The sequence below is a fragment of the Thermobia domestica genome, chromosome 12, assembly GCF_964235325.1.
Source record: "Thermobia domestica chromosome 12, izTheDome1.hap1.1, whole genome shotgun sequence".
Taxonomy (NCBI): domain Eukaryota; kingdom Metazoa; phylum Arthropoda; class Insecta; order Zygentoma; family Lepismatidae; genus Thermobia; species Thermobia domestica.
The window spans coordinates 54,702,900-54,727,231 of record NC_137465.1 but is presented as its reverse complement, the minus strand read 5'-3'; the positions used below and the strand labels follow the sequence as shown (position 1 = coordinate 54,727,231).

Below are 24,332 nucleotides of genomic sequence, written 5' to 3'. Positions count from 1 at the left end.
TCAACACAAATGCCTAAATCTATAGGTTTTGTGAAAACTTCAGGTTCATATCAATATATAAAATCATAACAACGGTTATTTACCTCTTAAATTAAATTATTCGAATAAATTGAGAATCTAATGTAATGCTCCTTTAGAAAAATGTCTTTGAGAAGTATCAACTGGGTATTCTCGTTGGATTGACTGTTTTTGATACTCTAAGGTTTTCTAAAAAAAATTATCTAAGCAAAATGGCCTGTGGAAAATAGAAGAGCTAGCTCTCATTAAGGGAGCTCTCCATCATCCTTAAATTTCTAAAGGATTTGACTCACTATATGAAAATCCTGGTCAAATCCTATTCAATGTCTCTCTTACATTGGAAGAACTTATAATGAAAATCTAGCTAAGAACATAGGATAGGTTAGGTCAGGAAAAAGGTTTCGCCTTGAATAGTGAAGGATCCTTATAGAGATTAACATGAACTAATACTCCTTTATATAGGTGATAAATTCTATACAACAAGCTATCAGTAGTCTCTTGAATGAATCTACTTCCGGAGGATCGAACTCAGTACATTGGATTCGTGATCAAACAACGTACTATATTGCTCACTAGTCGAACCAGAGAAAGTTTATATACTCTCTTTATATATAACAAAATCCGTCCTAGACCAAAAGCGACTTAGGATAATCATCTCGGTACCCTATTTTACCTAGCAAGCAGGGAGTCCTTACCCAATTCCTTATTCTAAAGGTAAGAGTCCTAACTAACTGCACGATTCAGAATGAAAAGAAGACTCTCCAATCTCTCTTCACCTACAAGACCTAACATAGTCTTCGAGCGTCGAGCCAAAATATCCCCTCACGAGCGAAAATCACTCGAGTATATATACGGTCAGGGCGCAAAATTTCAGTCAGACGCACTCGCCAATCAAAAAATGATGGTCGCCAGTATCTCTCACGTACAGATTATGAAAAATCTCCCCTCCCCCTTAGAATTTGATTTGACAAAGAAAGAAGTTCCATCTCTTTCTCGTTGACGCGCCAGGAGGCAAACCATTTCGATGGATGGTGGCAAGATAGGGGCGAATTACAACCTTGTGAAGATTTCACTTTCTATGTCCGTTGTGAAGACTTCACATTCCGTGTTTTCTTTCACTCAGTGACAATTAGTTTCATGCTAAACAGAAACTGCGGAGCCCTATGAGTTTAGGCAGAAACCATTCCTACTAAACATTGGTCGACAGCTCTAAATTTCTAGTCGCCAGTGGCGACCGGAAATTTTGCGCCCTATATATATCAAGCATTGGACACACTTACTCGAAACCATGTTACTCACTGACTAGAGCCTTTCTAGTTCAACTGTGCCCGTTCTGGCGCTCCTGTCGATATGTGATTTCCTGTACTTCCCTTGAAAGAGGAGGGACAAGTTGCTTCGGCCAAGATCTTTCAATTGTTGGATGCGGAAGCGTTGCCACAATGAATTATTTCACGGACTTCGCTGTGCTCTGCATTGTTAGCCACTCTAAGTAGCCTACGATCTTCACTCGTCAAGACCAAATGACTGTATGACAAACTGGCAACACAGCTGAGGTCATTCACTTCTTTTCCCTAAGCAAAGGGAGGGTTTCATTCATCAGAGGGTGGCGGAGGTGGGGCTGAAGTATGTTTCACGTATTTTCCGAGGGGACAGGTGAAATAGACAGGCTCTAGCTATTTTGAGGTAAAATAGAACAATTTTGATTAATAAGAGTTGACTATAAAAAATAAATGCAAAGTTAAATTGCGTTCACAAAGTTTCAAGACTGGTCTCAGAATAACAAATGTATTACACATTTTTGTACAGCGAACTAAAAGTCTTCGAAATATGACCCTTGGGCATTAACACGCCGCTACCAGCATGCTTTCCATCATTCATAGGCTCCTTGAAAAGTCTTCGCGCGCAAGGCTGTGAAGAGACCTCGTCGAAGCCGCCTGGACCGCTGGAATCTTGTCGAACCGCTTCCCTTTCAGGTATTTGGGGAAATAAAAAAGTCGCTGGGAGTGAGGTCGGGGCTGTAGGGTGGGTAATGCAGTGTTGATATGTTGAACTGCGCCACAGCGGCGGCGAGCGACGTGTGATCGACATTAACTTGATCACTGTAGTCGGACTCAATCCCAGTTCAACGGCAATTAATCTAACACTAAGACTACGATTAGTGTTTAAGAGTGCACACTTGCACCAAATTTTCCTCAGTTTAGCTTGTTACAGGTCTCCCAGAACGGTCATCGTCTTCAACGTCCTCGCGGCCCTCTTTGAACTTCTTGTGCCACATGGAAACCATTGAATGGGACATCGTATCTTCTTCGTAGGCCTCTTGAATCATACGAAAAGACTCTCTAGCTGTTTTCTTCAATTTCGCACAGAACTTTACAGCATAATGCTGTTTCAAATGCCACTGCACTTTTCCACTCATTCGGGTTTCGACGGGGTCACTGACACGCACTCATGTCACTAGCGATCTACTCACTCGCGCGTTTCGGAAGCAACTGACGCTCCTGTGGTCGGTTAGCTGACACTTCCCATTACCGCACTCTGTCGGTGAAATTGATCTGCGCGTGCGCCCCTACTCAGGTAGCATTAAGTCTTAAAACTATGTGAATGCACCCTGTATAGGGTGTCTCGAAAGTTCACTGACATAGGGTAACTGTTATTATCAGTTACAATAAAATGTAAGAGGGGAAACTGTCTCCAAATATGATGTTTTCATTTTAAAGTGAAGGAATTTTTAAAATTAAACAAGCCATTTGGGCTGTACACTCTTTATGCGCCCATGTTAAAGGAAAATTCAACGTTGTCATTTACCTGGATCCACAACATAAGTGAATGAAGGTACTGTCTTTACACTAACGGGTCGATGGTAAGCTCCCATTTCAAACATGCTTCCATTCTCGATAATCTTACAAAATTTAGCCACCTCTCGTCCTCCCCTCCCCTCTCCCCAAACCCGATATTAATGGCAACGTTGCATTTTTATTTAACACTGGCCGCACAAAATGAGTGTACAGCCCAAACGGATCGTCCGGTTTTAAAAAAAAAAAATCCTTCACTTTAGATTGAAAACATTTTTGGAGACAGTTTCCTACATTTTGTTGTAACTCTGATAATGACAGAATTATCCTGTCAGGGGACTTTTGAGACACCCTGTATACATGGATGAGAGAAAAGTATATTTTATATATATATATATATATATACACTTATCACAAAAAAATCCAACAAATAACTCGAAGCGTCATTTGCAGTAGCAACAGCGGGAACCTACGAAAAGGGTTATAACTAGACTGGATGTTAGGCAAAATGCTTATTCTTTAATATTAAAAATATGATGAAAAATAACGTTTTGAAATTTATATGGGGGGTTACAGTTTCAATTGAAGCCAATTTTATTTTGCCTATATCGCCCCTTCCTGCCTAAATAATTGCTTTAGTGCCTAATGTTGCCTATTCTATGTATTTTCTTCAAAATAAGACTTTATTGGGAAAAATATATAATTTAGTATTTCAAGACAGAATTCTGCCTCTCCCGAGAAATATAAGTGCTGTTTGTAGCGATAAGATGCCGTAAAACTTTGGACTGTTGTGTGTGCTGATAAAGCGTATAAAATTTGGACTGTTAAGTATAGTGATAAAGTGCTGTATAGAATGTATTTACCAAATATACATGGAATACATGTTAAGCTTCGTTTTTATATATACAGTAAAATAAGATTTTAACAAACAAGTATGTTTCTATATTCTTTGAACATTATCTATGACTTGAATGTATTTTTTAACTGTATTGAGTATTTATCTTCATTACTTCGAGTTACATTTTAATGCCTATTTTTTAAATTTTAAGTGCCTATTTACCAGGTTCTTAATGCCTAAACATCCGGTCTCTAGTTATAACATAGTGATTTTCTGTACGCTTTATCAAAGAGGTACTATCCGTTTATCTGATTTTCATGTAAAGTTAAATTTAAGGGTACATAGAAGACTGGTACGGGTGAACTGAGTGTTTCGCTATTGAATTATCATTTTTCAGGTGAATTCCGATTTGTCATTGATTCCGGTGATCGGTAAGAAACCTAGAACTTTCAAGGAACACTGATACGAGTATGACATTCTCAAGTGGCTATCTAGCAATCTTGTACTCGGTAGATTGTTTTGTTGGCCGTAATTGTTCATAACCGAGAAGAAGAATTTATGATCTTCCGAAGACCATTTTGATTTCAAGAACTTGGCTCAGAGTTTGGAAGCACGTTCTATATCTAAAGATCACATCAATATTATTGGTTTGAAACAAATTAACGGCTAAGCTGCGACTGTATTAAAACATGAACTAAATTAAAAAACAAAGGAGAGGAGAGCTTTGTTCCCTTTTTCAAGTGATTGATTTCGTACTATGCTCATTGGGGTACTGAAGGCCCCAAAAGTCGGAAGTGATTGATTTCATATTATGCTCATTAGGGTACTGAAGGCCCCAAAAGTCGGAAGTGATTGATTTCATATTATGCTCATTGGGGTACTGAAGGCCCCAAAAGTCGGAAGGGGGATTCTGTATAAGGGAGAGAGAGGGGAGAGTTTATCTTCACTGAGTACTACGACCCGTTTTCTTTGCCTCACCTCTTTACTTAGTCACGAGTCACCTCAGCTTCACAATATCCCTAATCTCAGTCTATTAATTCATTTCAACTCTTTAATCTTCAGTTCTCCATATACACTTTTGAACCACGAGATATAATAAGCTGACCATACTACCCCTACTTCACTATTATTTTAGATGGGATATTCCAACAGGCATACTTAACAAGTCACAACATAATCGTAGCACAAACCATCCCCTCACCAACGAAACAATCCAAGTCACCTTCCAAAATTATGTTGTTTTGAGACGAAAATAGGACTGATACTGGTCAACTGCTGCAGGGAAATACAACAGACAAGAAAATATATTAGTAGACCTCACACTGTTCATGCCACATCACCAAGAACTAAACTGTATTGAGTGAGCATGGTTTATCTTCTAATGGGATTCAATATAATCAGTTCACTCGTCTCAAATTCAAATCAAAGAAGAAATAATAATAAATGCTTCACGCTCAAGAAACATTTTTTCATTTCTTTGAGATCTTAAAAGAGTAGACTACGTGAATTAAAAAGAGCAGGATACATTAATTCATGCGAACTCTTGACAAGACCAAACTTTCACATGTATCTTCTCTAATGTGTAAAGCTACATGCTCTGACTCAATGGCATTGTAAAATCGCGAGTTCTGTCGGTTGAGGGAAGTTAAAATTTGACATGCTTATAGCTTTAGAAGAGGAATCAAGAGAAAAATTGCTGAAAGTATATCTTTTACGTTTCCAGCACATAAAAAGGGGATGAAATATATCCCCCCACATTATTTAAATGGACATTTATTTTTTGGACGTTAAATCTCATATTTTAAGTAATCGTGGTTGGAATAAAAACTTGGATATTTGGTATGCTCATAGAGTTTTGATAGCGTTATTTAATTAAATCGTGGAAAACAAAAATTTCTAATTTCACTGAGGTTTTATGGGGAACTGAAAAATCTTCCCCATGTTATATAAATGGGACACCTTCTACGCCCCCTAATTATTAGGCAATTCTGGTAGGACTACAATGATGAAATTTGGCATGTTTGTAGCTTTCCGAAATTAACCCACAGAAAAATTGCCAAAAATAAATATTTTTAATTTGCAGCATCTAAGTGGGAGAAGTTGATTGGTTCGTTTCAAAATTGCGTTTTTCATTGCTAGGTAAACGTATATACATGTATGCACTCACTATTTTATAAACTGAACCTAAGTTCTAAAAATAAATCTCATACCTTCCTGTGGAAATCGTGATAATTTCGGTCCTGTTGAACTGTTTCCTTTGTTGCTTGCTGGAGTATCCGTCTGCGCACTTGTACTTGGACTACTATCCACTGCAGGCTTTGGAACAGTAAATGATGTAGGGATCGGATTTACACACGTAACGGCCTTGTACGGTGTAAAGATCTTCAGCATTTGATGATACACTGTAAAATAATAATAATGGCGTATATATGAGGTCAAAGATACATCACATTTCACATAGTTAATATGATATACACATACAAAAGTATACTGATGCTTCCGTAGCGCCATTCAGTATGGCTGGATAGACTTAAGAGTTCAACTTTACCTTATTTGCATTTTCTCTTTTTAATCCCTACTCTTCTGTCTGTACAGAAGTTGCATTTACTTTATTGTGTTTACATGTAAGAGCTACAAAGTTAGCATATAAGTATCTTATTTTGATTTTCATAGGTAGAAGTTTGTGGGGATATACAGTAGGTGTCTGCATCCACATACATTTTTGCGGATATATTTACTTTTTGAGCGGATGGCAGATAAAACTGCGAATATTCAATAAAATACAAGAATTTCCGGATTATTATAAACATTATTAATTATTGAAGTCGTTAAAGTCCCATACACCTTTTAGAGCTAATAACTACGAGAACAAAACATTAATAGAATTGTTACTTTCCTTTTTCATCACAAAATTTATCCTAGTGTCAATACTCTCTAATTTGCCTAGATCACTAAGCTATCTTCATTATCTACGAAACGAAAATTCTTAATGTATTTTAGTTCAGAAGTTTCTAAAATAATAGTTTCAGAATAGTTTAATACTATATTAGCAAGTACTGGCAATAATGTATGTATGTACATATATATATATATATATATATATATATATATATAGATAGATAGATAGATAGATAGATAGATAGATAGATATTACTTTTTCAGAAAATTCAATAAATTCCAATCTAAAGTATACAAGAAATCATTAGCAAGCAATATATTCGTAAAAAAGAATTCAGAGCACTCATGGCAGACTAAAGCCAACTTATGGATAAACATTTTACTTCGGAACTGGTGGCACATAAGCCCACACGCATTCTTCTGGCGATTATTTAAACTACTTCCACAGTGAATATTAGATAGCCCGATTTTAACTGAACAGTGTTAGGCACATAGCCCATATTTTGACATTAAACCGAACTTTTACATTTTTGACAATTAGCACGGATTTCATTTTTAGTCTACAATTATCATTAACATTTATACGGGAAACTTTACGAGTTACAATCTGAATCTTTCTAGTTTCATGGTTCAAACTGAAACTGAAGGTTTAAAAGGTAATTAGATAGCGTAATGTGAGATTATGATGATTTCAATTTTCACAGTACTTTATTATGGGAAAAATTTAGAAGTAAACCGCGTAAAGGAGGTTACTAACTTGTAACTTTCAACTGCGTCATACCACGTCCTTTTGTCGTGCTAATCTGCCGGGACGTATCTGGAGCATTTTGTAATGCAATTTTTCCATCCGATCATCTTATTTGCGCACTTCTTTTTATCTATCCACATTTGAAGACTGAGTTATCAAGGGCCTGTGCGAAAGGCTAATACGTGACAAAGAAAAAGAAGGCGCGAAGAGGACGAGTTACAGGGTAAAATGAAGTTAGAAGACATAGGTGATAAAAAGCGGTAGTAATCGAAAAACGTACATTTCTTTTAAAAAAGAAAATTGTGTTAACGTAATATTGTTATGTAAAAAACATTAGATTACATCTACACATACATTACATCCTTGTATTTTCCGTTCATGAAGCAAATGTAGTAATTATAAAGTGTTTATTAAAGAGATTATGCCAAATGTGAACTGTTTAATTGGTGCAACTTATACTGAATTTTTCTATACAGGACGCTATTACGTTTCGCCCAAAGGCGAAGTTTGGTAAGTGAGTAAATTCATATCTAGAAGTGTGTGCAGGGTTCCCACAGAAAAGTGAAGATCCTTTTCCCTGACATTCCCTGACTCAAATTCTTGTTTTCCCTGACTTGAATTCTTGAATATCAATGGGAAGATATGTGGTAAGTCCTTTCATACACTTTTTTTTAACGCCTCCTCCATCCTCATAGTCGTCCATCACACTCCTTTAATTACCATTTATGTATTTTTTTATATTCAACAATTTAGACAAAATTTAATATTTAAGTATATAACAATATTATATATGTATGATACAATACCACATACCTTGACATTGGAAATTAGTTATTTTTTGGCTTGACAAAACAACAAAATATGCAATCAAGAAAATCCTAACAGTGACAGCTCTGAGATATATTACAAACATTTTAAACAGAACTTTGTTTTGCTTTCAATTCTTCAATTTGTTGTACGAGAACGTCCTGTTCTTGTTTATAACATAATTCCAATTGTTTCTTCTTTGCTTCTAATTTCTTGACTTCAGCACTTTTCTTTTTTCAGCTTTGACTTTACTTTCTTCTGCACTCTGGATTCGTTTCTGCTGAAGGTATTCATCATAGCGTCTTCGAGCTGAACGAACTGAGAAGCATTCTTCGATCAATGGGAAGAGATTCTGCACCTCCATAGTACATAATTGCATCATGCACCCGCCTTTGTGCAACTAGAGAGTCTTCTATTTGGTTTTCTACAATAAGTGTCTTATTGACTGAGAACCCGCCCTCCACTGAGGCATTGCCGTGAGATAAACATATTTTCACAATATACTACAAATCAACATACTCTTGTTTCTTGGACAATACCTTTGCAAAGAAGTCATCTAACCTAGTGCTGCACATTTTCTCTTCATATTCTCTGAAGTCAACTGCAAGGGATCCTTGGATTTCAGTATAGAAAGACATAAACTGACTCCTTGCTTTCTCAGCTATAGAATCAGATATCCTGCTATGCTCATGCAGAGTTTGCAGTATGCATTTCATCCTAGTCTGAGCAAGTTCTGGATTGTTCTTTTGTAGACTGGGATCCAAAACTGACAGCACGCACCAGTTTGTACTTCAGAGGGCTTCTTTCCACAATCTTCTTGATTGTGCCCAGCAAAAAAGTTTCGACACTCAAGCCTGAAAGATAGTTTTTCTTTATCTGATGCTTTAAGTTCTTTCAGTAGTTTTTCTGTCTTAAAACCAATGTCTACCTTTCTTGCTTCCAACAAATTTTCATTGGATGTCAAATCTAATGCAAGAAGCTTCACTGCACTGTTAGCAAGTTTCATACTGCTTTGTTTGACACAACGAGTCATTAGATTCCTTAAAAGACTTAGAAGTTCTGAGTACAGGAAACAAACAAATGGCTTAGGCCTCTGGAATTTTCTTAAAATTGGTTCACACTCTGCTGAGACAGTCTTGAAGAAACATAATTTACACTTCATGAAAGCATCACCTGTACCTTCCACAACAATTTTAAATGGTTTACTCTTGATCTCTATTTGTTCGTACAAACTGCTCTAGGTCATCAAAAATAAGTAAAGCATGTTCCACACACGCTACGTTCTCTACCCATCTTATTGCACAGTGTTTGAAAGGAAACATCTTGCTACCAGTGGAAGCAGTGTAATCTGCACGACGAGCTGGAGAATTACAAAACAAATAGTATATGTCAAGAAGAAAACTGTGCAAGTCCCATCCAGCAGACTGGATACCACTTTTAATTGAACCATTGATAACATGTAAACCACACACACCAATGTCCTCTTTTTTTTTTTTTTTTATTTATTTATTTATTTGGGAAATCTTCATTCAGTTTTTCTTTCAAGTTCTTCAGGAAGCAATGACTAACATTGGGCCCATCCATTGACATCTGCAACAAGTTGTTTGGCGGAAGAGGACACAGTCCGCTGAGAAAAGATTGCAGTAGAACTGTTGATGTTGCATGATCGAACACACTATTGTAATCAGGGCTTGAAAAAACCCGGGCTTTTTTGAAAAAGCCCAACCCACCTGGGCCCATATGGGTTTTTTCGAGTATTTTTGGGTTTAATTGGGTTTTTTCGGGTTTAATCGGTTTTTTTTCGAAATATTTCAATGTCTTTGGGGTAAAAGTGTTAAAATGCGATTTATATTTGTGCTTTATACTTCAAGATTGTCATTGTCACAACTTGCAACAATTTTCTACTTACTGCTGTTTTGAAAAAAATGGCCGCCATTTTGAAATTTTACATTTGATCGCCGAGAAAATCTATACAGCAAATTTAGCATATCTCGTGCTTCCACCGTCAAAATTTCAACTTAAGACTGAAAATTGCGCTTCGTAGCGTGGATACTCACTGTTTTGAAAAAAATGGCCGCCATTTTGATATTGTACGTTGGTATGCCGCCAAAATCTATACAGGAAATTTAGAGTGTCTCGTGCTTGTATTCTGAAAACTTTAACTTAAAAGGCCAAAAGTTGTACCCAGTAGTGTGTGTGGTAGAGGCAGACAAACGAGTTGAGTTGATTTTGTGTTTAACGTCCCTTTCAGCAGCGAGGCTATATGAGACGGGACCTACTGATTAACGTGGAATCCGAACCACATGAGCTCCATCCGGGAAGCAAACCCGGGTCCCACGCCGAAGACGCGTACACTAACCGCATAGCCATGAAGTTGCTCGGCAGACAAACGAACAAATGTAGATCAAGTCATCCAGAAGCCTGACTGACGTTCGTCAAATATGAATACCAAAAGGTGTCTATTAATTTAAAACAAAGATGCAATTTATGTTGTATGAAATAAATGTTTTAAAATGTCTTATATGAAATTAACATCTTCCAGCGTAAATAAACCTGCCATGTTTTCTCCATGAGAATATGGGACATCTCAGATCCCCCCTTCCTGAACTTTCCAACACAATATAATGAACTGTAGTGTGGTTATGAACAAAAGTATAATAGGCCACGGTGGTTCAGTGGCAGAGCGTTCACCTCTAGTGCATGGGGTTCCTAGTTCGATCCTAGCTCGCGCCAAGTGAGCTTTGTGGTGGACAAACACCTTGTGCGTGGGTTTTCTCGAGATTGTCACGTTTCCTCCCATTTTCTTCATTCATTTCTCATCATCACCGTCACCTTGAGCTTAGCAGGCATAACCGTGAGACTAAAACTAAAAGATTTCATTTTTTATTTATTTATTTTTTTTCCAATAATATAATAGGCGAAAGTTCACTAAGCAGCAGCTGCTTTTCTCTGTTCGTACCCTGCAATTAATTGTATAGACTGAAGATGCCTAAAAACTTAAGATGTGCTATAAAAATGCTTTACAGGAAAACAATATGCAAATTATTTAAATCAGTGGTACAATCTACTTTCAATATTTTTCGCGCGTTTAGCAACATTTATTTAGATGGCTGTATCTGCCAAAATTACGTTCGTCAGTTTAATCTGATGAAAAGCTGATTTTTCTCCTTGTGTCGTGTGTAATTGTCAGGACCAGATTTACATTTTTCTAAGACCTGGACCAAAGCACAATTCTGTGCCTCTGAAAAATATTATAATTCTTGTTAACTTATCTAATGTGTTGCTGAAGAAAAGGTTAGTCATCTTCCCTGTGTTTGTAAATGTAGAAAAAAAAAACAGCTTTATATATATATATATATATATATATGTATGTTCCGGAGAGTAGCCGAGTTTCCATCAAGTGCAATAGGAAAAGTAGCATTGCAAATTTCGCTCGCTATCAACTCGAACAGGGTGGTGTTATAACTTCCTCGAAACTGTTACATGCAACAGCGTACTGTTCATTCACTAATTACAGGATTCCCAGCCAATGTCAGAATTTTTTGTTTTTCACTTTTCGAATAAGCTGATATTGATAGCAGAAATGGAACGGAGTTAAAATACGGGACATTTCCCTGTCCCGACTAAATTTACAGGGACGCGGGACACTCGGGACCAAAAACAAGACACTCCCGTTTTTTACGGGACGTATGGCAGGCTTAAGGGTAAAATAACTAGTTTTATTGTTGAAGTATTCATTTCCGATCCTTCTGCGTTTAATTCGGGAATTTCCCGAGCATTTCTTTCACGGCGTGTACATCAAAACTTTCACTAGTACGGAAATTTGAACTCAGCACTTGAAATAGTAAGCGTTACATAGTCTTCAAAACCCCGAGCATTAAGATTCTTAAATTTGACAAGAATTTTTACGCTATTGCTGGTGTTGATTCTACAGAATGCTTATTTGAAGAGTAGCAACGAATGACTGAATTAAACTGTTATTGTTGGAAAACCAAATTTTAGTTGAAGAACCTTGTGTTTTACATCAAAGGTAAGAAATACTACTAATAGTTTTACTAATGCATTTACATATGTACTATTAGTACCGGCACCTATGACCTTAAACCCGTCAAACGTATGAGTGATTATGTCCCTCGGTGTCGCCAAATCGACGAGCATCCTATTCACGGAAAATATTTTCTAAAGTACAAAATAGCTTATTTTACTTCAAATAGGCTATAAGCATAATCCATACATTAATTTGTTCTATAACTATCTCAAGCAAAGGTTTTTTTTTTTTTTTTTTTTTTTTTTTAATTCATTTAGTGCATTCAGAACTTTATAAAGGTCTTATGTTGAATGTTGTTGTATACCTTAACATGAAAGCCTCTAATTCGCCCAAGGAAAGTCTAGTCTGATAAAAATCACTTACAATGTAATCACCTTAGTTGGATCAATAATATACTAACAAACAGGTCAAAAACCCAGGTGGGTTTTTTCAGGTGAGTCCAACCCGAAAAAAACCACTGGGTTTTTTCGGGCTGGGCCCACTTGGGCAAACTCTGATTGTAATACTGATTTGCCACTCTATTTGTACTGCAATTAAAGTATCTCACAATCATATTCATCTGACAAGTTTAAAATCATTCCAACCCTTTAGGAGGAGTTGTGGAGTAGAAAGAGAGAAAAGGAATGAAAAGAATTTTCACTCAGTGTAGCACCGGCGTAAGTTTAAATACATGCATCCTTTAAGATATGTAAGCATGGTAGCTTTATGTAGGCGTACACGTTCAACAATAGAGGTAGTATTTTTCAGAACCTGTGCGACTTTAGAACCTTATGCTTTCAATAAGGAAAAATTCTAAATGACAAGTCATACTTCGACTTCTACTTTCAAATTATCAATTATTATCCCCTCGCCCTTCTCCGTCTCATACACACACATATATATACACACACACACACACACACACTACCTCATTCCCTTAGCATGAAATAGCAACACTGTACTATCACTATCATCACTGGGAATGATGTATCATTGCCTTTCTCTTCACATGTCCACATTTACATACAGTACTCCATCCTTACACATTTACGTTCCCTGACTTTCCATAATATTTTACACGAAATGCAAAATTTCCATGACTTTCCCTGACATGTTTCCATTTCCCTGACTTTCCCTGATTTTCCAGAATGTGGGAACCCTGGTGTGTGTGTGTGTGGAATTGAACACAGCACATACTGATGTTATCTTTGTCGAGTACTTGTTTGCGACCGTGTTAGCATTGTTAATACCTTTCCAACTTTATTTGTCTTGTTCTTTTTCATAAGGCCGTTCGTCTGGAGAAAAAAATAAGTCTTGCTTACTTATTTTATTTTTCAAGATTACATACGATCTAAGAGAAATATGTTATGGTACTTATTTAATTTATATAAAGTTGCTACCATAGTAAGAAATGCCAATAAAGCTGATATTCGAACACAGAACCCTGGAAAATACCAACGTTTACATGTACTCACCTGAATTATTATTATTATCATCCAACCAAAAGCAGCCCAAAAGAGAAGGTTTAATTTGTTCAGTTTTCTTTTTTCTTTCTTCTTCAAACTCCAGTTCAAGCAGTTTTAGCTTTGCTTTGTGGGTTTCAGGAGACTGAAAGGAAGATTACATTATAAATTGTTCTTTCGGAAATATTTGTGTTTTTAATAAATTGACACAACTAAGCCACTAATCCATATACTTTTAACATATTTATTCATTTTTCTATAAAAAAAATAAGATGAAAACCTTCAGAATGAATACACAAAAGTAAGATATTACGAGAAGATGAAGTTAGTTTTCCTTTGGTAATAAATTATTCTTTTCTGCTCTTGAACTCAAACCGTCTAGAGCATCCAGTAGAAAAAGCAACAACAAAAATACTGGGCTATTATAAATGATTCACTCGTTTTCAAAATGCTGTATTTATAGAAGTATTACACGTACAAATATGAAAGATATATGAAAATAACCGCAAACTCACCAAGTTTGTATTGTGTAGTCCATGCACGAGTTTGGTATCTGTCCAAAATGGCGGTGAAGGAAGGAAAGAGTTTTTGTGTATTAAGGTTAGGTTAGGGACGATGTCAACTACCATCTGGAAGTGTGTCTGTGACCAAAAGGGCACATATAGAACATTTATACAGGGTGTTTCAAAACAACACCGACAACGTTTGGGAGGTGATTCCTGACCAAGGTAAGACAAAAACTATAGACCAACCTGGGTGCACAAATGCTTCCTTTCGGAGTTATAGGCTGCCGAAAACATGAAAAAATTAACTTTAAACATCCATAGCTCAAAAACTATGGGACCTATCGTAGTCGGGTCAAGACTTCACTTAAGAACTAGTATGTGCACTATCCAAAAATACATGTTTCAGAATCCTAAGGCCCTCACGAAGCAATTTTTATAGAGGGAGTTTCGTTACAAGCATATAATTTGAAGTACTCTCCAACTACCTCTACAAAAATTGTTGCGGAAGTACCCCAGGATTCTGAAACGTGGATATTTGGATAGGGCACATACTAGTTCCTAAGTGAAGTCTTGACCCGACTACGGTAGATCCCATAGTTTTAGGGCTATGGATCTTTAAAATTCATTTTATCATGTTTTCGGCAGCCTATAACTCCGAAAGGAAGCATTTGTGCACAGAGGTTGGTCTATACTTTTTGTCTCATCTTAGTGTCAGGAATCACCTCCCAAACGTCGGTGTTGTTTTGAAACACCCTGTATAGGGTACAGAAAAGTTAGTAAGTTTGCGGTGTAAAAACGTGATATAAAAGCGTATGTAAAGGCTCTTCAATAAAAGAAACTTCTTTCACCAATAAAGATAAATTAAATGTATAGAAATAAATGCAATGGAATGAAATTTCTAGTTCTATGTTCGACCGTTATAACTTTCAAGTTAAACGAGACCGAGATTAATGAAAATGAGTGATTAGTACAATATTGGTGGAATAAGAATGTGGGAGGAAACGGAGGACTACCGAGAAAACCCACGGACATACTACTGTTTTCCACAAATACACGTTGCTGAGGGTCTTATCACGGAACCTTCTCACTAGGGATAAGCGTACTACCGCTGAGCCATTCTAACCTCTTAGAAAAACATGTTAAAGACCTAAGGAAGGATATCTACGATACGTCAAAACTTTAACTTTATCAACAGTAATTTAGCAATATATGTTTAACCGACAATATTCGTTTAATGTTTTCATCTTGGGAAAAAAAAAAAGATAAAGAAAAACTTTCTATTACTACATTTATCGTTTTCCAAATCTTTAATATTCCTGACGATGGTCGACGTACGAGGCATATCCGGAAAGTAAGTAGTTTTGAAAAAAAATATATACTAAAACAGGTTTCTTCAAGCCAAATTTATTTTTAGATGAAAGAACACATCTTAAACTATTTTTCGACATAGTATCCATCAATATTCAAACACCTATCAGAGCGGGTGATCAACTTGTCCAACCCTTCTTCAAAGAAACATCCTGCCAGTGAAGACAACCGTTTATACGTCGTCATTACTTTCAAAGCGTTTACTGTCGAGCTCGCGCTTCAGTGGCAGGAACAAGTGGTAGTCTGACGGTGACAAGTCGGGGCTGTACGACTGGTGGTCAAACTGCTCTCAATCGAACTGTCGGATTACCGTTTGGGTGGCATCAGCGGTATGGAACGAGCATTGTCATGGAACAACACAACTCATTTATTGAGTATTACTCTCTTTTTGATTTGGATTGCACACCGAAGTTTTCTCAGAGTCTCACAGTATCGTTCCGCATTGATGGTTTTACCCCTGGGTACGTACTTGCTGGACACTGACGGGATGTTTCGTTGAGGAAGGTTTGGACAAGTTGATCACTCGCTCTGACAAGTGTTTGAACATTGGTGGAAACTATTGTAATGTTTACTCCATAGGATGGTATTCCAAGTAGAGCAAACATTACAATAGATCAGGGTTGGCAAAAACCATGGTTTTTATTAAAAAAAAAAAAAAAAAAAAAAACAGGTTTTTATAGTTTAAACCCGGTTTTTTTGGTTTAAATAATCTGCTTTAAGTATTTATATCACATATGGACAGAAATAAGCTTATTTCGCCTTGATGTTAGTATGCAACAACCGGGTTAAGCTGGAAGGGGTCACATAAGCTTAAAGCGGAATCCAAATCGCTTCTCGACTTACATCCAAGAGAAATTGTCCTCCATTTGAACTCGAAACCGGGACTAATTGGCTACAAATGCGATACGTCTGCTGACTCACTCACGAAGGATTCCTGATAAAAATACATTGGACTAATCTTTACATATTTCTTAATATAATCGTCAACAGGCATTTCAGAAGGACAAAAAGATAAACAATTGCACAAGTGGAACCATTATACAGAATTACATATGGACAATTTCAAAGTACTACAGAGTACAGAAGAACTAATTTAGTCCAAGTCAGTTCACTACGACTTTTATTAGTCCAGGTTAAAGAAATATAACGACTTCCTTTGCATATCAGTAAGAAAAATGAATAAAGATACGAATTATTTGAGTCCACTTTGGCTCTGACCCATTTATACATAAATAGTTACCAAAGATTCTTATGATTTCAATAATTGCCTCTCGTGGGGTTTGTATGACCCCCCTCCCAAAAAAACGACATTTCGATGTATTTTATCAATAGCAAACATTATTAAAACGAAACAATGTTTAGAATTTTCCTTTGGTTGCATAACAATAATAACAAACTATAAAAAAATCACAAAAGAAACATCCATAAAGTTACATAAAAAAAAGATTGCTTTTGTAATATGATCTCTTTGAGTAATGAATGTGGAATTTAGGTCTGAATATAGTACGAGTAATATATGGGATGAAACGTGATAACCCACAAATGTGTGTTCGTCAAGATTTTATGAATAGTTACACTTTTACAAACCTTTCTTGTTTTTTGGTTTAAACCAGTTTTTTTTTTTTTTTTTTTTTTTTTTTGTTTTGTTTTGTTTTGTTTTGTTTAAACCAGCCAACCCTGCAATAGATAGTCATTAATTGAACTTCTCACCCGAGCGTTAACGACGAAACAAGTTATGACAAAGCAATAGCTTCTTTCACCGCTAACTACACATAGGCGAAAATTAAATAACCTGAAAATCAACTAGGCACTCCAAGAATTCGATTATATCAATATATTGCACCATGCACAACAAAATGAAAACACATGTGACGACTAACTATAGGTCGCAGTAACGTCAATGACACTCACAAATTTGGAAGTTATATTTAATATAAGCACTATACTTACATTCCTTCGAAAATACAAGGTAATATTAAGAACAATATAAATGTTGATATATTTAGATGACTAAAATATAAATGGATGCGTTTATATCCTACATTTTAATAATTATTTCTGCAGCGATGTTAAGATGAGTCAGTTCTTGAAAATTTGTTTGGCGCCGAATGAAAGCCACGTCACGCAATTTCTCTCTTGTTCTCGCGGTTCACGCGAGTCCCACCTACCAAAATGACGTAAGCACAGGTAGGACTGTGATTGGCTGCCAAGGCCGCTGCCTGCTTCGTCTGCTTGATGTTGCTATTCCGTGCGAGAATGCACAACGCTTAGATACAGTGTTTGTTTAAATGTTGCAGCCTTTTAAAAGAAAAAGAAATTAACTTGTCTAAGCCGGGTACACCAAAAATAATGCACAAATAAGTTTATTACACTATGTTGAAAATAGTTTAACGTGTGCTCTTTCATGTAAAAATAAATTTGGCTTGAACAAACCTGTTTTAGTACTTTTAAAAAAAACGGTACTTACTTGCCGGATATGCCTCGTATTACTACTGAAATATCGAAATATCAAATGTAAACAATAAACACCATTAAACCAATAAGTAAACCAAGCAGTCACTTACACCTGACGATTTATTTAATTCTAAAGCTGCACATAACTGCACTACGACGTCATTTTAGTGGGTAAATTTTAGTCCGCTATTGTTAACGTTTATTATCTTATACATTATTATTGCATTATGTTACTATTCCATTGTTTGATAGATTTTCCAGTGCAAACTGGCGTTCAGCTGTGTTTGCTATTATGTTAGTAAATCAATAAAATAGATAACTGAAATCATGAACAAAACTCGAAGGTGCTTACGTACCATAACTTCATCTTCATCTTCCCTGGCTTCCTCGTCACTGAGATAACCGTGAGGTACAAAGAATTCGTTATCCACTTCATACTCATCCTCCGATTCCTTCTCATCATCTGATCCATGCAACGATTCACCTGGTTCTTCTTCTTCCCATTCTTCATCGGAGTCCACTTCGTAATCAAAAAATTTCTTAAAAGAAAGGAAAAGGGAGTGTTAGCTAATTCCTACAGTATGTATTCAAGTTCTAATCTCAGGTTCAAGGATCAAAATGAAATAATACGGAATTTACGTTCTATAAACTAAAGAAAATGGTTATTAAAAGGAAGCGAGTAACGCTAAAATTGGTAGAATGATACTCGTAAAGAAAGAAAAAAAAAAGTATGAAAACCTGAGAATACATACACATTATGGTCCATCACGAGCTCATGTATTTCGAATCAAATACTTACACCACAGAAAACTACTATGCTACCTCTAAACACATCAGAAATTTTCTGACGTTCGAGTAGCCTCGAATACAATCCATCTATTACACTTTTGATCAAAGCTAATGATACTGATGGATATTTTCACATACATCGCAACTTTATTCGCAGTTAATTAGCTTTGGTGAACAAATAAATAAACTAGAATCGAGAAATACGTGACCGGGACGTGTTCCGTCAGCTGAGATTGGGCTGTGTTTTCATGACGCAAGTCCCTGCCAGTACGTTCAAAAAGCGCTCATTTAATCACACAGTTTGTGAGCATAATGATAGGTGAGTGGGACACGAACTTGGGAACAATGAGCTTCTGCGTGATAAGAGGAACATCATTCAGTGCGAATTAATTCCTTACGATCGATGATTTACATATATTATTTCGTAAGTTAACATAGCACGAAATTCAGGGATGTCTTCAACCACAACTACATTTCTGTAAATAGGCAAGTTCTGAGATTTTTTTACAGAACGACGTAAGTAAAGTAAAACATCACAGTCAAGATTGTAACTGTGGTGTGCTACAGTTATCGAAAATAAGATTAAACAAGACATACGTTGCTGTGTTCTCTTTCCATCGCCATTTCTCATGAAATTACGGAAATCAACCACAACATTTTTTTCTTTGTAGAATGATCTTGCCTATCTTGATTCAATACAGCTTAGTGTACGTATTCGTTCTTTTGTTCCAGGTGACAAAGTACCTTGCATCCCGCCCTTACAGTGTGGATAGAGTATGACATCACAGTTCAGTATTTCGTCAAGGTTTTGGTAACTCTAGTCATTGTTAACCAAGTAACCCTGGGAAGTAGATGTACACCATTATAAAGCATAAAAGTTGACGGAAACTGTCATTTGTAACACAACAGTCAACAACTGGGTTCTCAGTGAATGTGCCAACAGTCGTCGATTCGTGCAAATGGAAAGAAGTCACATCAATGTGCCCAGTAATATTTTCAAATGAATAGACCGTTGTTGTAGAATTCAGTCACGCAACAATGTCTTCGTTCGTTCATTCACGAACTTAAAACTCACGGTAAAGTTGACATAATGTAACTGGTTGCATGAGCAGCTTTCAAAGGTGGAGATTTGACGGAATAGTCCCAATTACAAATCTCCTCCGTCAGCTAACGTCAAAGTCCAGTCATGCTTACTGTTATGCTCAGAATCAGAAGATTTATTTTCTGATACCTCGAATCAGAAGACGGAACCGCTCAAGTCGCCAACAGTGTTTGTGAATGTGTTGTAATATCTCTCGCGACGTTTAAACATTCTGAAATATCTGAATGAGATCTTTTTGTAAAAGAACATTGATTGGAATAAGGTCTTCAAATGTTCGGACTACTATTCCATGAGGCATCTCTTGTCACTGAGATCAATGAGAAGTTTCGGCAACGTCTTGCTCTGGGATGAATGAACAGTCATATCGTAACAAAGAGTGATCGGTATCCGTCTCCGTCTTTGCTCCACGTTCTAGTTATTGACGAAATCGCTATGGGGTTATTATAACGTCGAGGTCCAGTGTAGTTCGGAAAGTCGAAGTAAACCGCTACAGGTAATGACGATGTCTTCATTCTTCAAAAACAATATCAGGCAGCGCATGTAGCAACATCTATTAAGTCGACTGAACTATCAGGAGTGTTACATACATACTGAGGCGTTTTCCTATTATAATAAGGATAGTCCAGGTTGAGTTTTTGACCTGCAAACTTCGACTTATGCTTTGCTGCTGCCATTTTACAGCTTCTGTTCCAATACAAGATTTTATATGCTAAATAACGTATTTCCATTCCTTTACTGAATAATTAACAGCTTATGTATTTTTGCTCCAATACAAGATTTTATATACTAAATAACGTACTTCCATTTCTTTACTAAATAATTAAGCAAAATCATATAAAAAAAATGAAGGTGATCTTGTTTGTGATTGCACCACGAGAAAACAGTTCAACCGTTTGAAATAATCTTTTCTATATAGTTAGTATCGAACTTGAACTGGGCTTTTTATTATATCACTTTGATTAAAATGCGTATCCTAAGAAGGGGAGACGGGGTTCAAAATTTATGTCAAACATACAGAATCTCAGAAGCCCCTGAAGTTACGAAGATAAAACTCAGTACATGAAATTCTTATCAAAAGTAATTTGATACGTGTCCCTTGTGACGATACAAAGTTGCTTCGTTATAAAATGAATTAAAAAAAAAAAAAAAAAAAAAAGGAAAATTGAAACAAACATGTTAATTTATTAAAGTTTAAATTGTTGCATGGTTAAATTCTTGTTTTAGTTCGCATGTTTCTTTTCGATCATATGTAATCATGTTTGTGACAACTCGCGATAGTATATTGTTAGAAATTTCCTTGCCTGTCGTTTGTGTTGCTGTCTTACGGCTCATTCCAGGGTTTATCTTGCAGGTGCTGTCCTCGTTCGGGATTCCTGTAAAGATCATAGGAAACGGGGGATATCGCCAGTTCACACAGGGATTGACCACAAGTTGGATCATCGAAACATAATTGGATATTAAATTTGGAACTTTGTGGTTGAAAATTTATTCTTCTCGACTTGTTGACCTGTGTAAATTTAACAACTTAATTGGATTATGTGCAATTAATGACTGGTTTCATTCTGAAGATGGGCAAATTATTTGGACAAAGAAAACGAAACAAACCTGTTTTGTTTCTGTCGGAAGATTGGACAGCCATAGGTTGAAAAGGGAAGATTGTGTCTATGATTGGATGAATTCTGAGAAGTTCGTGCCGTGTAATTATTAAGCTGAGTGAAATTAATCCTTCATTAAATTTATATTGTGCCATGTATTTAGTTGCAGTTGATTTCAGGCCAATATTTCTAGTGCTATAGGTGACTTCCATTTCAATTAAGGCAGAGCATGTACCGCCCCCATCTCAGATATTGTTGAAACTTTATATATATATATATATATATATATAGCAACTAGACATGTTTCTAAAGAGACCCATATTTTTTGTTTTGTCGAAAAATTTTTCCCGCAAAGTAATGGGTAATCAAACACGGGGAGTACAATTCATGAATTGTAGGAAACATGGAAAATGGTCCATTCAGCCACGTAGACAGGTAGAGTTATAATTCTTGTTGTGGTATGTACATAGGGATATCAATAAACTATATTTTATTATAGTTTGGTTTGCGCATGCGTATCTTTTAGTACAGAAATCAACAAATGAACGTCAGTTTATCTGAAAAGTCGAAGTTTGTGAATTTTTTTCGAGCACTTCCGGTTCGAATTTTAAAATTCTGTTTTCACGGTTGGTAGAACCTAGTTACCCGCTCTCTGAAAAAAATTGTATCGCTTCTGTGTGCAACCATTTCGTCGCAAAAAAATTCGAGAAATTGTCGTTTTCAAAAATCGCCATTTTTGGGCGCCATTTTCTCGAAAACACCATACTTTAAAATTCAGAAATTTTGTCAGATGGTTCAACTTTACATGAATAATAAACACACCAAATACCATTCTCAACAAATGCTTCATGATTTAATTACAGACTTTTGAAGTTAGCGAAATTTCGTTAATTTTGATGTTACAGTTAGCAACACTGGAAACAGTAAAAGCGCAACGATTTGATGATGTTTGTAGTTCACATTTATTAAATAAGGAACAAAAGCTCTTTTCTGACTATTTTTTTTTATTATTATTATTATTTTGATCAAAAAGGATCTCTGAAATAGTAAAATGAGCCTCCCCCCTACTCCTCCGTTTTCTTAAACCGAAGTAATCTGAGGTGGAAATTACGATTACGAAACACAAATTTTAAGTTTACTTAAAAAAAAAAATCCTTATCAATTGCCGTACGAGTTTCCTTTTCGGCCAAACCGAGTTCCTCGCAACTTTGTTATCTGTTGCACCCTGCGCTTCTGAAAACTTCGCTTTTAAGACAGGAGATTTCTATATTTTAATTTGCCCATTTGTATTCAATAAAATTGCGACGAGGACGAAACAGTTGAACCATTTAAAATGAATCTTTGAACATAGTTGGCACTTGATCTGACTTGAGTTTCTGTAATTTTATTTCAATGCAAATGCGCATCCTCACATGGTATTTATTTAATACACATTGGTTTAATAAAACTTCAGTATAAAAAATAATATAAAAGATACCTCATCCTTTCCGAAAGGTTGTTTCGACCGAACAATCGAACTTTTCTTTTGCCAAGTTCCCCAATAGGGAGGCCTACGGTTTTCATGGAACTGCAACAGTTTCGGTCGTGGAATCTTATCTTGGCTTCGATCCACGATTACACCATCCCTGCAGCTAGGTATATCATCATCATCATCGTCATCTGAAACATACACAAGTTTTTGTCACAAATTTACGTTACGAAGACAATATTTCATATCGTAATCTAAAAGCGATATCTAGTATTACAACAACACAGGACTTAAAACTGCTAATGGAGTGTTTAACATTTGTGTTCCGCGCGTGCAATCAGTTATCTGACCTGGACATTAATTATTGAACTACTGTGGGCTGTTTTGATTATTACATTATGTAAAAATAGAGTTTCATTATCTGCAGAATTATCTTTGCGTGTACCATTCATGCCTCTCTACAAATAGCAACAGGTACTGTTCAAACCCCTATAATGTTCAAAATTTTCAAACTTATAGTACAGTCACGAAAGGAAGCATTCTATAGTTGACAAAATTTCTTTTACTAATAACTCAAGAATAAATTAATCTTTTAGAGTACCGATTTTGGCAAGTTATCAAATTATAACTATTCTAAGGATAACGACAGAAAGATCCAGATTAATTCATTTGTTCCCGAGTTATTGGGAAAAGAAAATTTGTCAACTGAAGAATACTTTCTTTTCCGTATGTACACAATTATCAATTTTTTGAAAGAATAAATAAGGAAAGAAAAGTAAAATTGAAGTTGAAATTAAAAGAGAACCTTATATAAATCCAATGTATAGCTAATTTCACGAAACTAAATTCGTACAGTGACTCAGCCTATAAAATGGAGCAATGCGACGTATTCCTGTACGAATTAAAGACATGTGTTAGTTTTACTTCAGCCTATAGTTTGTCAGATGAAAATATTCTGAAAAATTTGATAAAACCATTTCGTTGATTAAGATTACAAGGCAGCAGTAAATATTAATAGTCTGCATATCGTACAAAAATGTACGTATATCTCCACTGTTTCACAATTATACTGTCGAATTAAGTAGATGCTCATTCGACAGAAGTGGCCAACTGAGTAGGCTTTATCGTAACCAAAATAACACTAGAAAAGCCTTTCCATCACTAAATGAACAAAATTAGGAACTAAAATATTATTTATTGTCTAAGATTTGTCTTCCTCAATTAGAATTTCACTTATTTTAAACAAAAAAGCTCAAAAACCGTTAGCTTACTTCGTATTATTTTGTAAATGAGGGTTGGTCCACGTAAAACCAGTTAATTTACTCGTTAAGGACAAGTCTGTACTGGCAATGTAATGGACGTTATTGCTTTCAAGTATCTAAGAATTACTCTCATGTAATGCACAGAATGCAGTTACCATTATAAAACGTGTTAAGTATTGTGAACAGTTGTGGATGGT

General features: G+C 36.0%; 1 protein-coding gene across 1 annotated transcript in view; it reads right to left on the bottom strand.

Moving 5' to 3' along the window:
• The window catches only part of LOC145666455 (uncharacterized), a 66,816-nt gene that overhangs the window by 7,822 nt on the left and 34,662 nt on the right, over positions 1–24,332 (bottom strand). The window contains exons 8-11 of the mRNA XM_081733687.1: positions 22,883–23,064; positions 18,276–18,458; positions 13,604–13,736; positions 5,859–6,050 (exon numbers count right to left, since the gene is read on the bottom strand). Of these exons, the coding sequence (XP_081589813.1) occupies positions 5,859–6,050; positions 13,604–13,736; positions 18,276–18,458; positions 22,883–23,064 (690 nt within the window). The remainder of the gene's footprint in view (positions 1–5,858; positions 6,051–13,603; positions 13,737–18,275; positions 18,459–22,882; positions 23,065–24,332) is intronic.